The sequence below is a fragment of the Anabrus simplex genome, chromosome 3 (genome assembly GCF_040414725.1).
Source record: "Anabrus simplex isolate iqAnaSimp1 chromosome 3, ASM4041472v1, whole genome shotgun sequence".
Classification (NCBI taxonomy): domain Eukaryota; kingdom Metazoa; phylum Arthropoda; class Insecta; order Orthoptera; family Tettigoniidae; genus Anabrus; species Anabrus simplex.
Window position 1 is genome coordinate 152,431,646 of NC_090267.1, and position 15,930 is coordinate 152,447,575.

Consider the following 15,930-nt stretch of genomic DNA (forward strand, 5'->3'; position numbering starts at 1 on the left):
TCAACCGACACTTTAGATTCTTGAGAAACGATTCTGATTGATCGTAATTTACTCGTATAATTTATTAACTGATAGACATACAGTATAGTTACTGTACTGTAGATAGTTAATGCTTTTATTCGTAGTGAAGTCAGAGCTCAATGCCCTCCGTTACACAGAAATGCTTTGTAATATAAATATGGGTCCGCCTCTGTGGTGTAGTGGTTAGTGTGATTAGCTGCCACCCTCGGAGGCCCGGGTTCGATTCCCGGCTCTGCCACGAAATTTGAAAAGTGGTACGAGGGCTGGAACGGGGTCCACTCAGCCTCGGGAGGTCAACTGAGTAGAGGTGGGTTCGATTCCCACCTCAGCCATCCTGGAAGTGGTTTTCCGTGGTTTCCCACTTCTCCTCCAGTCAAATGCCGGGATGGTACCTAACTTAAGGCCACGGCCGCTTCCTTCCCTCTTCCTTGTCTATCCCTTCCAATCTTCCCATCCCCCACCAAGGCCCCTGTTCAGTATGGCAGGTGAGGCCGCCTGGGCGAGGTACTGATCATTCTCCCCAGTTGTATCCCCGATTCAATGTCTGAAGCTCCAGGACACTGCCCTTGAGGCGGTAGAGGTGGGATCCCTCGCTAAGTCCGAGGGAAAAGCCAACCCTAGACAATAAACAGATTAAGAAAGAAAGAAAGAATATAAATATGAACAAAATTAAAATTGTACCGGTAATTAATGCAATAGAATAAAAGTGTATTATTTTACCTGTCTCACCGTGTAAGGCTAGCCTGTGTATCTCTTAACAGAGAATTCAGGTTCGATTCCCGGCCAATGCAGGGATTTTAATTTTGGACCAAGGGATGAAACGGATTCATTCACAGGGGGTCATACCCAATCGATCCTCCATACATAGAGATGAGTGTTAGTGGACGAGAAGTGCATTAAATTAATAAGTTGTGTACACATTCTAAGAACTTAACGGTGAACAGTTTCTGAGAGGGAAGGGAAAGATTATTGTAAATGAATGTTCAACAACTCCTAATTGTTCTATCGAGTGACAGGCCCAATTACTGCGAACTGACTGGCAGGGGGGCAGAAAATATTCTTTACGGAGGCTCCTATCACCCTAAATCGAGGCCTATTAAATTTGTTACTGAAGTACACGTACATTTCTGATGGATCAAATCAAAGTACGCAATATTACATAAACTACAGTATTTCAGAAGATTAGTATAACAAGTTTTTTCACTTATAGCTTATTTTGCGTCCTTTAAAGCGCTCTACGAAAACGGAAACATGGAATTGTGGCTTTTATTTTCTTTGTTTGGGTGTTGTTGAGGGCACGCGACGCCACTCATTGGCAGAATCGCTTGAGGAGGGGGATCAGCGGTAGTGGGGAGGGAGAAGAATGAAGTGGGGGGGATTTCCATTCGCTCGCCGGCCTAGACTTGCGATGCTCCAACTCAGCCAGACGCCGCAGCGGAGTGAAAGCTGGTGGCAGGAAGTTCCGAACTGTGGGGATAGTACTTAGCGCATCACGAGGTGCTTGTAACTTTATTTTCTAAGGGATCGTATACCGAAAATTTAAGGGACACATTTTCTATGTGTATCGTTGGCACCTCTATGAGTGTAATTCAATGCTGAAACATTATCCAAAGAATTAGTAAATTTTCAGCGCTTTAATTACATTTTGTTACAGATTTAAATAATTATACCAACATAATATCCCCGAGCTGTGTCGGTATTTAATGTCTGTGAATATAAGGTACTGAACAGCACTTTCTTTATCGACTGTGGAGTGGAGTGAAGTATGACAGCAGGTCAGTGTTGTGTGCTGTTGGCCCGCTCGGCCGCAGAAGGGTGTGGACTGAAGGGGACACCAGTAGCCCGATGCCTGTTTGGCCCGCCAGACCCGGCGGAAACCCGGAAGCTCATGGAGGAAGAGTTCGCGATCAACAGAGAAAGAATGCTAAGGAGATGGGGGATGGATATCCTCACCCTGGAGCAACCCACGACGCCACCTTCACCGGCCGTAGTCAGACCTACGCCTTACTCACGACAGACCAGGATCTCAGGTAAATACACCAGAATTTAATCCTGTACAGCTCAAATTATTTCGAATGACAACTGTTTCATTAAAAAATTACTGAAGTTTGTGTGTTGTGCTATAAATACGTAATCTTTTCAGATTTCGTTACTTTGAAATATTAGTGAATTTATCCGGCATCATAAGACAGATTCAGTTCAAGTCTTTATTGAAGTTATTCAATTCTGTGACATATGAATATACATTTAAATCCTTTAACCAAAGTATGCTTTTGATAAGTGGTGTTCCTGCTTTTAGAGTATGTATAGACTTAAAAAGGCATTGCTGCTGTCTAGAAAAATAGACGGTAGGGAAAGACAGGGATATACTGTATATTAGGACTAAGTAAATCATAAAAAAACACAGAGCCAGGGAAGAGGAAAAGATAAGCAGAAATCATCCTCCAGCTACTTCCCATGAATACCATAAAATTGTTATTGTTGTTTGTTCACTTGAAAAGAATAAGAATGATGGGAAATCAAAATGCAGAATCTTTTCCTCCATTCTAATAAAATTTGAAGTTATCGGTGTTATTCATATCAGTGTAGGTATATTTTTTTTTTCGTCGCACCGACACAGATAGGTCTTATGGCGACGATGGGATAGGAAAGGCCTAGGAGTGGGGAAGAATCTGCCTTGGCCTTAATTAAGATACAGCCCCAGCATTTGCCTGATGTTAAAATGGGAAACCACGGAAAAAATCTTCAGCGCTGCCGACAGTGAGGTTCGAACCCACTATCTCCCAGATGCAAGCTCACGGCTGCGTGCTCCTAACGGCACGGCAAGGTATACTATTAACCATGTAGTTTCAAGAGTACCGTCCTTTGTATATCCTATCAGTCCTGAGAATGCCTATGTTGTTTGGATTGTTCACTAGCTGAGCTACTCCAGAGTTACGAGCTATCTTTTAACATTACGAGGTAAATTACCATCAAGTCGCATGTTCATAATGAATCATTACAAATGGAAATATCCGGATACCATATGACGCTACTGGACTTGATAGGGTGAAATCCTTTTCATTTGAAGAGTAACATATTCCCGAAATATTGTCACCAATAAAAACTTCATCTGCTTTTCTTTTCCTAATTAGCAAGAGTAAGCAAGCTTGTAGTTTTATGTGACTGTTGATATCGTAAGCGTAGCCAAGGGGTGATCCAGTTTTACATGGAATACGAACCACATGGATGTGTCTTTTCGTTTTTCAAAAACCCACACACATTGGCCGGGATTCGAAACATGATCGCCTTGGTCAGAAGCCAGTGATGATCCCACTCGGCTATCACGCCCTCTACTAAATGTTTGTACCATCAGATGGGGCAATGGAAGTAGAAGTAGCGCGCAGGAAATTAAACATACACAGGAGGGGGGCGTAACAGATGAGTGACATCATCATTGGCTTCTCACCAAGGCAAAGGCGGTCACGAAGTGGACTTTTTGAAAAGAACATTCACGTCCCTCCCGTTCGGAATTCTCGTAAAACTAGAGTATTTGACACTGTTATGACAATATTAAAAGTCATGTAGAACTACAACTTTTCTTCGCCCTCTTTACCTAGGTCTACCTACATTTTCATGGCGAACTGTCATTCCTATCTGTGTTCAGTGTCTCTGAATGAACTAAGAGCGTTCCTGGTCTTTTCTTCGTAACTCTTCGAATTCAGTGCGTAGTTATCATTAACACTGAATAGCCGATCTGAATTTCTCAATCTGGCTTTCAGAGCTCAAATTGGTGGGTTCGATCCCGTCCCGGCTTAGTCTGACGTGTGAAGGCGCTGGGATACGTCCCCCTCTACCAGTACGTGAAAGTACTCCTGCACCTTGGTGTCTGCAAAAACTACAACAGTAGTTAGTGGGATGTGAAACAATTATTATTATTATTATTATTATTATTATTATTATTATTATTATTATTATTATTATATTTTTTGCTAGTTGCTTTACGTCGCACCGACGCAGATAGGCTACGTCTTATGGCGATGATGGGACAGGAAAGGGCTAGGAGTCGGAAGGAAGCGGCCGTGGCCTTAATTAAGGTACAGCCCCAGCATTTGCCTGGTGTGAAAATGGGAAACCATGGAAAACTATCTTCAGGGCTGCCGACAGTGGGGTTCGAACCTAGTGTCTTCCGAATACTGGACACTGGCCGCACTTAAGCGACTGCAGCTATCGAGCTAGGTATTATTATTATTATTATTATTATTATTCGCATTCCTTATTTACGTTATTTCTTACTTTTCTTGGCTTTTCTCCCAATTTAATTGGGTTTTACGACCGGATGACCTTTTTCACGCCAACCCACTCTTGTGTGTATCTGTGGTGTTTGGTAGTGCGGTGTGTTTTATAGGTAGATGAAGGCAAAACGGTGTCGTATGAGTTGCGCCGAGTATAAGTTGCGCCGTGTTAAAATCAGTATAACTTGCGCCGTGGTCATTAATCATCCTAGGAACTAGAGGTCTTGTTCGGGAATTCCACAGGGAAGTTTAGTGTTTCAGAATGTGACAGTGTCCACTCCCTACTTACCCCTTATCAGGGTTTTCCAGCCTCGTCACAAATCCTCGTCACGCACGCATAAAACTATTCGTAATTTCTTACCTGGATCTCGTTGTGCATCGTTTACTTGAAGAACGCGAGCGATGGAGTTCATCGAGACCACAAAGGGAAGAACAAGTTTAGTTTTGGAAGGTTTTTGCTACCGAAAACGAAGAAAAAATAAAGATAATTCCATTGTATGGCAATGTATCCAAGAGAAAACCAAATGTAAAGAAATTGATCAGAAACATGTCTTATATCCTCCAACTGGATTAGACATTTAGTACTGAACCGTTCATTCAACGGTGCTTACTTTTTAAATATGCAATGTAAATATTATGTTTAAGACACTGACAAGGTTATAGGCCTACCGAAAATTTAAATCATGTATATAGGCATTAGTTTTCATAAGGATGACAAGGTCGAATGGCCGCTTTCTGTATTGCTAGACTTGGTTTGTTAAATAATGTCGAATCATTCAAGTAATACTTAAGCGGCTGATTTAAGTTCAATGGAGATCGTCTCATTAAGACATAATTAAACAACCCTGATAGAATGAACATTTGCGACGGAAAACTGTAAATTTCAGGTATTGTTAAGATTAAAAAAGCTTTATGACGCTGATGGAACGTAGGCTTCCCATCACTGCTCCGGGGGTTAAATCTACGATAACTTTAGATAGCGTTTATGCTGGACAAAGCTGGCGTTCAAAATATTATTTCTGATTTCTTCATATTTATATCAGCATCACTGTTTGAAACAATTTCATTTGTCATTTATTAATCTTTCATACCCAGGGGAATGCAACAGGCCTCACCAGGGCACATAATTTCCTTTCTTTGGCAGTAGCTATGGTTCATTCTTGAGCCCTATCACTTCATAAGGGGTGCATGTCGGGGAAACGTAGGGTGAGACAGTTTTTTTTCTGTTTTCACTGGTCATTCTTTATTCAACAAATTGGCTACATTCCATTTACCATCCATTAATCTTTGTCCGCAAAAGCACGTCAGATCTCGCATTCGGCAGTATTTTCTTCCTTTAGCGGTATTTCATCCTTCATTCATTCTATTCCTGACCCTTTCAGTTAGCTACAAACAGGCTGTGGATATTCTTCATAAGACTGAAAGACTGATTCCATGTTTCCACACTTGGTTTGTAAATTAAGTCAAACTACGTAGTTATACACATTTCACCCACTGATATAAATACGATGCAGGTTTTCTAAATATGCAAGAAACCAACATTGATAGAGTGAATACTGAGCTCGATAGCTGCAGTCGCTTAACTGCGGCCAGTATCCAGTATACGGGAGATAGTAGGTTCGAACCCCACTGTCGGCAGCCCTGAAAATGGTTTTCCGTGGTTTCCCATTTTCACACCAGGCAAATGCTGAGGCTGTACCTTAATTAAGGCCACAGCCGCTTCCTTCCCACTCCTAGCCCTTTCCTGTCCCATCGTCGCCGTAAGACCTATCTGTGTCGGTGCGACGTAAAACAACTAGCAAAAAAAAAAAAAGATAGAGTGAATGATATTTTTTTATATATTAATTTCAAAATCTCAGTACTACAGATATTCACAGACATTCCTTGAACTTGGAAATAACCCCCTGCGATGCAGCGCAGGTAGCAGATGCTTAAGACAGCTGTCAAAGCACTTCTACTCCTGGCGGGGAATCTCCACGGCGCAAATTATACTGGGCGCAACTCATACAGAACCGGAAAAACACGCACTCCCCGAAACAGAGGGATTAACCATACACTATTAAAATCCTTCACCTGACCGGGAATCGACCCGGGATCTTCTGAATCCAAGACCAGTAAGCTGACTGTTTAAGCAAGGAGCCAGGCCATTGACTTTACAATAACGTTCCATTAACGTGCATGTATTGGAAACTTATATGAGAAAGATGAGAATGAAACCAAGTAAATTTCCTTACTTTGAAAAGAAATTAAACAAGAGTCCGTTCGGTTCATTATGTTTCATTTAGGTAGGTCGGTAATAATGCATCTTGAATGATGAAGGTTGCATTATGTACATACACGTCGTTGGCTCCTCAACGAACAGGATCACTGAAAGTAACGTGCATTCTTCGCCCTTCCCTGCAAGTCTGCTAAACTTATTGTCTTGATTCTTATCCAAAGAAAACAACCACGTCTACTACTGATTTGGGGCCGATGACCTAGATGTTAGGTCCCTTTAAACAACACTGCTGCGGTTGAAGAAGTTCAGTGTTTGCCATTGAACGGACGGTGAATGTAAACAAAAGTCTACGGTTGTTTGCGAACAAAGCAAAGTCTTCTCCGTACAGGCCATGAAAGCCCTTGGAGGGGTGGAAGGTACCTCGGCACTTAATGGGATAGAGTGGTTAGCTCTACGCCCGGCCGCCTTTGCCTCCAGGAATTAACCTGGTACTCATGTTTGGTGTAGGCTGAGTGAACCTCAGGGCCATATGCACCTCCGGAAGTGGAAATCTCATCTCTTAAGTTTTACTACTTCCTAACGGGGATTCGAACCTACGCCCATCCGGGCGAACCGATCACGCCTTTACCGCCTCGGCCAGGCAGCCCCTGTTGATTGCGAACACTTCATTAATATTCTCGATTGTGGACACAAATTATTTGGGAAGAGTTCCAGCTTGCTCAAGCGTTTTCCTTTCCATCCCTCTTCCACACCCGTCTTACCAATCCAGTTTTGCTATAGTCATCATACTAAACGTTAGCTTTACCACTATGTTGAGTTTTTAATTCGTTTGCTTGTTTGGGGTTTTGAGTAATCGTTGTTGCGCTATTATGGAATTTCTTGAGACTGAGAAAGGTAAGCCATGTTCTCCATTGCGAGTCCGCAATAAAGACGCAACTGAAAAGGGAAAACCCTGGAACGAGCTGGCACTCTTTCCAAATATTTTGTGTCGGCAATCGAGACTGTTCGCAACCATGACGACTCCAAGTGTACAGCTCCTAGTGTGTGAATAACTAGATTCTTTGTGAAACTGACTCTAGTCGACCTACTGAGGTAATGGTGGTGTTGGTTATTTTTTCACGTAGAACTAGACAACCATCCTCTTCGTGAGGTAGAGAGGTTAACGATCTTCATATTCCTGACCTTCACTAACTCATAGGAAAGCTTTTTTATTTCTTACTGATAAGTTATCTTTATTTGAGAGATATGTCATACAAGCGACAGATTCAAGCACTGCATTAGAACAATGCTCTCCTTGTCCTGTGTAGCCAAGCAGCTATGTGTATGTAATTGATAGTGGCAAATTGGAGATGAGACAAATATTGTTTAATGCAACGTTCTGAAAATATAAGTTGAGTTTAAAAAGTAATATTTACAAAGCTTGTCGTTCTACAGTACGCGACTGTTGATAACTGTAATCATAGTTGTGGGACCTCCAGTTTCTGAACTGTGAGGGTATACAAGTATTTCATTTCAGAAATGACATGTTTCAAATCGAGGAATCAGTGATCATATTACTCAGCTATCATACCACACAGATACGTAGCAGGAATTGTTAGGTAGGGTTATGTTTTGCTACATCAGACTATAGGTCACAGAACGAACAAAACGAGAATACGACGAAAAATATGAAATGGCGTAGGCCTATGTCTTTTAGCGCCGGGAGTGTCCGAGGACAAGTTCGACTCGCCAAATGCAGATCTTTTGATTTGACTCCCGTTGGCGACCTGCGCGTCGTGATGAGGATGAAATGATGATGAAGTCGTCACATACACCCAGCCCCCGTGCTAGCGAAATTAACCAATTATGGTTAAAATTCCCGACCCTGCCGGGAATCGAACCCGCGACCCCTGTGACCAAAGGCTAGCACGCTAACCATATAGCCATGGAGCCGGACAAATACGACGAAAATACAGCTAAGTAATGATATTAATGGAGAGGGGTCAATCCCGGATATCAGTTCGACTGTAATTCATGTCATATTAATATAAATTGAATCTTCCTCAGTACATAACAGTCACACCAGGCAAATGCTGGGGCTGTACCTTAATTAAGGCCACGACCGCTTCCTTCCCATTCCCAGGCCTTTCCTATCCCATCGTCGCCATAAAACTATCTGTGTCGGTGCGACGTAAAACAAATAGCAAAAAAAGTACATGTCAGAAGGTTCATAATGATACTAATAAGTTCATCTTCGAGTATTTAGCTGTTGTCATGTGTGAGAGTGCCACTGTGATGTTTTGAAATATTTGGAAAGTAGATCTGAACTTTTTCCTCCGTCAGAATTAAAATTATCACGAAGCATATATTTCCCGTGAAGTTTCAGCAAAATCATCCATTTTAAAAATAAATAGGTGTGTCTTTTCAGTTATCGTTCTTATTTAAATAACGTGTAACAATCAACTTATTTCTGCTATACAGGAATTTGACCTGCGTATGAAAATGTAGGGATGAACTTTGAAGCTGTTTCTAGGAGAACTTCGAAATTCAGTCCAAATAAATCGTAGTTACAAAAGTACCAGTGTAACGTCCGACTCATTGGCTGAATTGTCAGCCTTCGGTTCAGAGGGTCCCGCGTTCGATTCCCGACCGGGTCGGGGATTTTAATCACCTCGGATTAATTCTTCTGGCCCGGGGTCTGGGAGTTTGTGTTTGACCCAACACTTTCCTCTTCATAGTCACACAACACACTACACTACCAACCACCACAGAAACACGCAATAGTGATTACATCCCTCCATATCGAGTTGGCGTTAGGAAGGGCATCCGGCCCTGAAACAGAGACAGATCCACATGTGCGACACAGTTCGCACCCGCGACCGCACGTGTGTGGGAAAACCGGTAGAAAAAGAATAATAAGAAGAAGAAGACAGAAGTACCAGTGTAAGACGTGTATGTCAACAAGTTTCTCGATTTTTAAAATACCTTGAGGAATAAGTATAGGTATTTTTAAAAGCTGTTAATGGATGGCTGTATAATCAATTTTAAAAATATTATAAGGATGTATGTGGAAGAAAATTAAACTTTTAATTTCAAGTGACTCACTTGAATTTCCGGGATTCAAACCGCAGCAGACATGGTAAAAACCTGGTGTTATACCTTTCGGCTATAACGCCCGTTTTAATCTGCTCTCCTCCCACCGACTTGATTCAGTATCTGCTCATTTGTGATACCTATTTCAGCACTCTTCTATAATACCACACTTCAGTATCTTCACTTTACTTTTAGTCCAGTTATTATCCGCATCTCACATTCATACAGTGCCATGCTCCATACAAACGTCGTCAGAAATATCTTCCTATTATGCGCATCTGTGAATGAGGTGAGATTTACTTTCTTGACAAAAGCCTGCCTTGCTGGGCCTAATCTCCTTACCTGTTCTATAATTGGTTATATACATAGTAATATTTATCTACTTCCCTCAAGACTTCTTCATCTTATTATCTTATTATCATCTTATTATCCACATCATTCAACTATTTTTCTACCGCATTCCTTTATTTTTCGTTTCATATTTACTGTCATCGTTTCTTCATTCTTCAAGACTGCAATCACAGCAGTTTACCCCTGCAAACTCAAGAAAATAATAGTAAAAGCAAGCGTACTCGGAATTTGCATTGCCTCTTATGGTAAATGCTGGGTGTGGAAGTGTTGACCCAGTTCGTGTGTTTATTGTTAGCTACTGTTCGCCTGATGCCCAGTCAGCCTAGAGTAAACATTTAAACTGCTACGACCTACTTTCATGAAAACTTAAAACAACACATAACCCTGCCTGAAAACTAAGCTCTTGTACATATTACTGAAGATTCCATCAACATCTTTTATTCTTGCAGGTAAACATGAAGTTATATTATTAGAAAACCCCACATGCTAGTGTGCAATTTGAATATACACAAGCAGCGACTTATCTGGTTACACAGGGCGAGTCTGTTTATGCTTGTACAGTGATAATATAAAATTCAGCTGGTATATAGCTGTGATGAAGATAGTTTATTGCCATTATGCTCAGGAACAGGTCTTTGTCGGGAGATAAAAGTTCAAAAACCAAATACAGTACCATACTTTGTCCTTATTTTGGTATTAAGTTGCGTAAATCTGTTGTTCCGGACATGACAGTGATTATAATTTTCGCTATAGGTCATTCCACGTTAAGAAAACAGTACTGCTCATGGCACAAGGTTGCCATATCGAACGGATCTGCTCAACAGGATTAAAGAGAACGGCAGCATATATATTGGCGAAGCTCACTATTTAATTTCATGATAAGGGGGAGGGGAAGAAATTAAGCTGAAAATTATTTTTTTATGAAATCGAGGGTATAGGGTTTGAGGGGGGAGGAACTTATTAGGTTTCATCAGAAACAAAGGTGAACTACTGCGAATATAAGACATCATTATTGAAGTTTAGGGCAAATTGGGGAAGAAAATAGACAACAGATCATTTTTATAGGCTCGGAGGCACTTAATAAATTTGCCCAGGCAATGCCTACTACTGTAGAATGGTAGCAATTAAACGCGCTTCTGAAAAAAGTGGTAAAAAAATAAAATGCACTTAAGAAGCAGGTAAATTACTGAATCTTTTTTGCTATTTGCTTTACGTCGCACCGACAGAGATAGGTCTTATGGCGACGATGGGACAGGAAAGGCCTAGGAATGGGAAGGAAGCGGCCGTAGCCTTAATTAAGGTACAGCCCCAGCATTTGCCTGGTGTGAAACTGGGAAACCACGGAAAGCCATCTTCAGTACTGCCGACAGTGGAGTTCGAACCCACTATCTCCCGGATGCGAGCTCACAGCTGCACGCTCCTAACAGCACGGCCAACTCGCCCGGTAAATTACAAAATCAAGCACACACAAAATCATAGCGAACTTCTGTATCTCTTCAAGTCATGCCGAGATGTATCTTTGCACACCACAGAATCATAAGCTTCCTAACAACTGCTGTAGTCTGTAATACGAGAATATTGGAAAAACACAAATTGATTGTTTCTCTTTAACTGTTATAAGCCATCGGGGATTTACGGATTACGCGGTACATGTACCAGAGTAACTCAGAAGGAAAATAAAGGAAGGCAACAAAGCGATGGTTGTTTCTGTTATCACGGAAAACCATCTTCAGAGCAATCAATCGACGATAGCTCACAGCTACACGACATGTACCACGTAGTGAACAGTCCTGCCAGATACCATCCTACAGCGTGCACATGCAAGGAAGTGTGGCGAAGAATCCTGTATGTTGAGTCAACAGCTCGTAGGCTGGTTGGATCCTCATGAAGCCCTGTCCTCTATCCACGTGGTTGTGAGGAAACCTCCAAAAACTACTGATGAAGAGACCAAGGCATAAATGACGAATTTTAATTAGCATGGCTGAAAGGAAAGTACGTCATTGAAATCTGGGTGTCGACATTCTTTTAACAGCTGAAATTGAAGAGCATTGAATTTCGAATTCTAAAAATATTCTGTAATTAGAGTGCTCATAAGCCAAGGAACCTTCGGTTTCACCTGAATCCATTCCTCATGGCCGTGAACTTTGATTTCGAAAATATGACGTGCATTGATAGGGCTTCATGTAGCGATCGTTCATGTTCCGTGTTCCGTGGCGGACTGGTCAACATCTTGGCCTACGGGCCTAAGGGTCCCAGGGTCGTATTTCAGTCGAATCGTGGGATTCCAGTCATGGACGTTTAACTCCCTTCACTTGGGGACTGGGGGTCTGTGCAGTTCTGAACATCCTTGCAACTCACACACAAGACTTTACTTTACTCCACGGCCTTCCTCAGATATAATAGCTACGTGACATTTTATATTTTTTATTTGCGAAATGACCACTTAGGATCACGCTACAATTCATTTTTTCTTTGTCTGAAGTTTCCTCTTCCTCCACTACTCCCTCATATGGGCGCTATGCTGTTTCTTCTGTTCATCAGTCTAGGCTCTTCCTGTCTTTCCAGTTCTTTCGACTTGAAACCCTTTCAAATTTTGAATCATGGTCCGATATGTTTTCCTGTCTAACATCTGAACTTCTGGATTTTGGAATTCTCTAGATTTTTACGAACTTCGTTAATCCAAGCCGTCAATGTCTTCTTGTTCCACAGCAAAGCAAAGTCGTCTCCGTACAGGCCATGGAGGCCCTTGGAGGGGTGGAAGGTAACCTCGTAACCTCGGCACGTGATGGGGTGGAGTGGTTAGGTCTACACCCGGCCGCCTTTCCCCCCAGGAATTAACCTGGTATTCATTTTTGGTGTAGGATGAGTGAACCTAAGGGCCAAAAGCACCTCCGGAAGTGGAAAATGCGTGTCTTCAGTTTTACGACTTCCTGACGGGGATTCGAACCCACGTCCTTCTGGGCGAACCGAGCACGCCTTTACCGCCTCGGCCAGGTAACACCTTCTTGTTCCACAGGTAGTCGAATAACATTTTGGTTAGTCTGGATTTGTACATTATTATTATTATTATTATTATTATTATTATTATTATTATTATTATTCGAGAGGATAGCTACTATACTTGTAAAGTATGACATCCAGTAATCTAACGACTATTTAAAAAATAATTAGAAGAAGTGGTAGAAGCCTGTTTATCCCCAAGAATTTACAGAATATGCTTCCATCTCCGCCTCGGTTTTTCAGGCCTTCTCTTCCCTTTGGTCTTTAATCTCATAATTATTTCCACATGAATCCTTTCGATTATGATCACTACACTGGCTCCTCCTCTGCGAATCAATCCTTTCAGTAATCGCCTTGATTTGACAGTATTCTCTACATGTTCTCATTTCTTTTCTTGCTTAGTAATGTGTGGTTTGTGATTTTTCTTGGACAATTTCCACAAGCTTCAGCTGTTGAGTGCGTCTTCTTTCGCTTCCTATTTCTCCTGCGTAGGCCTCTGTCTTCAGCAGGTTTGTTATTCTTAACCATTCAGAGCTAAGAATACATTGCCCCGCTCCTTTCATTCTGACCTAGGTTTTATGAGGGGAACTGTTGTAGAAAAGCTACCGAAAGTTATCTGTTCTAACCAATGTTGCTAGAAACATTTCCAGGCATAGACCGTGTCCTGTTATGAACATATCAGGCAGTAGCAGATCCAGAACACATTCAAGGGGGGGGGGGGAAGCAAGGATCACATTTCGGTGGGGTTTTTTTTACAAACTTGTCCACTAAAAATAGAGTGGTTCTTTCTTCAGAAAGATACTTTTACGAAGTTTACATAATATCAAGTTTAGCAAGTGATTTATTTTAAAATGTACTTAACATGTATGTTCAACCTTTAAGAAAAGGCTACGTAAATAATTGATATAGAATCTTCCACTTGGACGAAAATGCAGATCATTGATTTGGATTGATGGAACAGCAAGCGTTACTGATGTTGGCAAGGGAACTTCTCTACGATTTAAGAAGTTAATTGTCTATGTTGTAATGGATGTGTAATTGCAGAAAGAAGGGCAAGCCTATGATTCGCGTTGAGTCAATGTTTTCTGAATATTTAAATGGATTTTCTCTGTTAATAACAACGTGAAAAAAGGGCACAGGACAGGGACTGGGCCCGGGCCCTATGGCACACAATCACTTAATCCGAGCCTGACTGAGGCGTAGTGAATTTAAAGGAGGAACTCAAATATTCCTTATTTTTTCAGATAAAAATATTTATTCAGAAAACATACAACTGAATCATTTTCTGTAATAATAATAATAATAATAATAATAATATGGTTTTACGTCCCGTTGACTTCATGTCTACTGTATTCGGACACGCCGAGGTGTCGGAATATTGCCCCTCAGGAGTTATTTCACGTGCCAGTAAACCTACCGGCAAGAGGCTAACGTGTTTCAGCACATTCAAATATCACCAGACTGAGTCAAGTTCGAAACTGCCAAGTTCAGTGCTCTACCGTCTGAGCTACTCAGTCCGGCATTTTCATTTTCTGTATCCCACTTTTTTTTTTTCAAAAAAGAAATTCAATAACTTAATATCTCTAACGAACAAATTACGAAGCTATTCCATAAGGTTTTCTCTAACCAAATATTTTTCTGTTACGGTACAAGAAATAAAATTACTTATTACCGAGCACACTGACTTCTTACTGCTGAGTTCCGTAGTTCAGATCCCGGTCACTCCATGTGAGAGTGGTGTTGGACAAAGCGGAGTAAGGACAGGTTTTTCTCCGGGTACTCCAGTTTTCCCTGTCATATTTCATTCCAGCAACACTCTCCAATATCACTTAATTTCCTCTGTCAGTCATTAATCATTGCCCCAGAGGAGTGCAACAGGCTTCGGGACCCGGAACAATTCCTATCCTCATTGCTAGATGGGGGCTTCATTCATTCAATTCCTAACCCCGTCAAATGACTGGAAACGGGCTGTGGATTTTCATTACCGAGCGAATTGGCTTCGTAGCTCGGGCCGCATAGCATTTCGAAAGATTGTAGGGGTTTGTTTTTTTTTTGTTTTTTTTTTTTTTGGTACAAGTTGCTTTACTGTACGTCGCGCCGACACAGATAGGTCTTATGGCGACGATGGGATAGGAAAGGCCTAGGAGTTGGAAATAAGCGGCCGTAGCCTTAATTAAGGTACGGACCCAGTATTTGCCTGGTGTGAAAATGGAAAACCATCTTCAGGGCTACCGATAGTGGGATTCGAACCCACTATCTCTCGGGTGCAAGCTCACAGCCGCGCCCGGTAAGGAACGTTAAGGACGACACAAACACCCAGTCCCCAGGCCAGGGATATTAATCATTTACAATCAAAACCGCCTGTCCCAGCCGGGGATCGAACCCGGGGTCGCCGGGTGACAGGCGGACGCGTTGCCTCCTACACCGCGGGGTCGGACGTCCTACGCTACTAGTGAATTCAATAATGCTGACTCACATTATTGTTTCCCATGGCTCATACATCAAATACATGAAAATTATAGATATTTCGTCCCATGCTGCGTTCGCCCTGAAAAGTCTTAAGATGTATTCACTTTATTTGTAAAACCTGTCCCTACAAATGCAGTGCACACGTCCGCTTTATCGGCTACTCAATGGTGTTATGAACAATCGAAGAGTAAGAGTCTACTGTTAGTTGTACTCTCCAGAAGCATTAGTTCCGGAGACTCGTATCTCTCATCCACCCCTTCATTGAAATATATTGCTGCGCTATGCAGGTTGGTATTATCTCCCGACCGTTGTAATTTAAGATTAAGTTCTTTAAACTCAATAATTTGATAGCGTGTAACAGAAGAAAGCTTGCTGCCCTCATCTGTAATATAAAGTATCAGATAATATTTCCATCCCCTTCTGCCGTTAAGTGCGTCATCTCCAGTAGTATAGAGTGGCAATTGTAGTGCCCGCATGGATGTTAACGGATCGCTACATCAAGAAACACTGTTCCCAAAGCGAGAC

The 15,930-nt window shown here is 41.8% G+C and overlaps 1 protein-coding gene across 1 annotated transcript in view; it reads left to right on the forward strand.

Annotated features, from left to right (window-relative positions):
- The first annotated feature begins 1,449 nt into the window (after positions 1 to 1,449).
- Positions 1,450 to 15,930, forward strand: part of LOC136866106 (uncharacterized) — a 57,825-nt gene continuing 43,344 nt past the window's right edge. Inside the window, exon 1 of the mRNA XM_067142784.2 lies at positions 1,450 to 2,051. Coding sequence (XP_066998885.2) covers positions 1,787 to 2,051 — 265 coding nt within the window. The 5' untranslated portion in view covers positions 1,450 to 1,786. The remainder of the gene's footprint in view (positions 2,052 to 15,930) is intronic.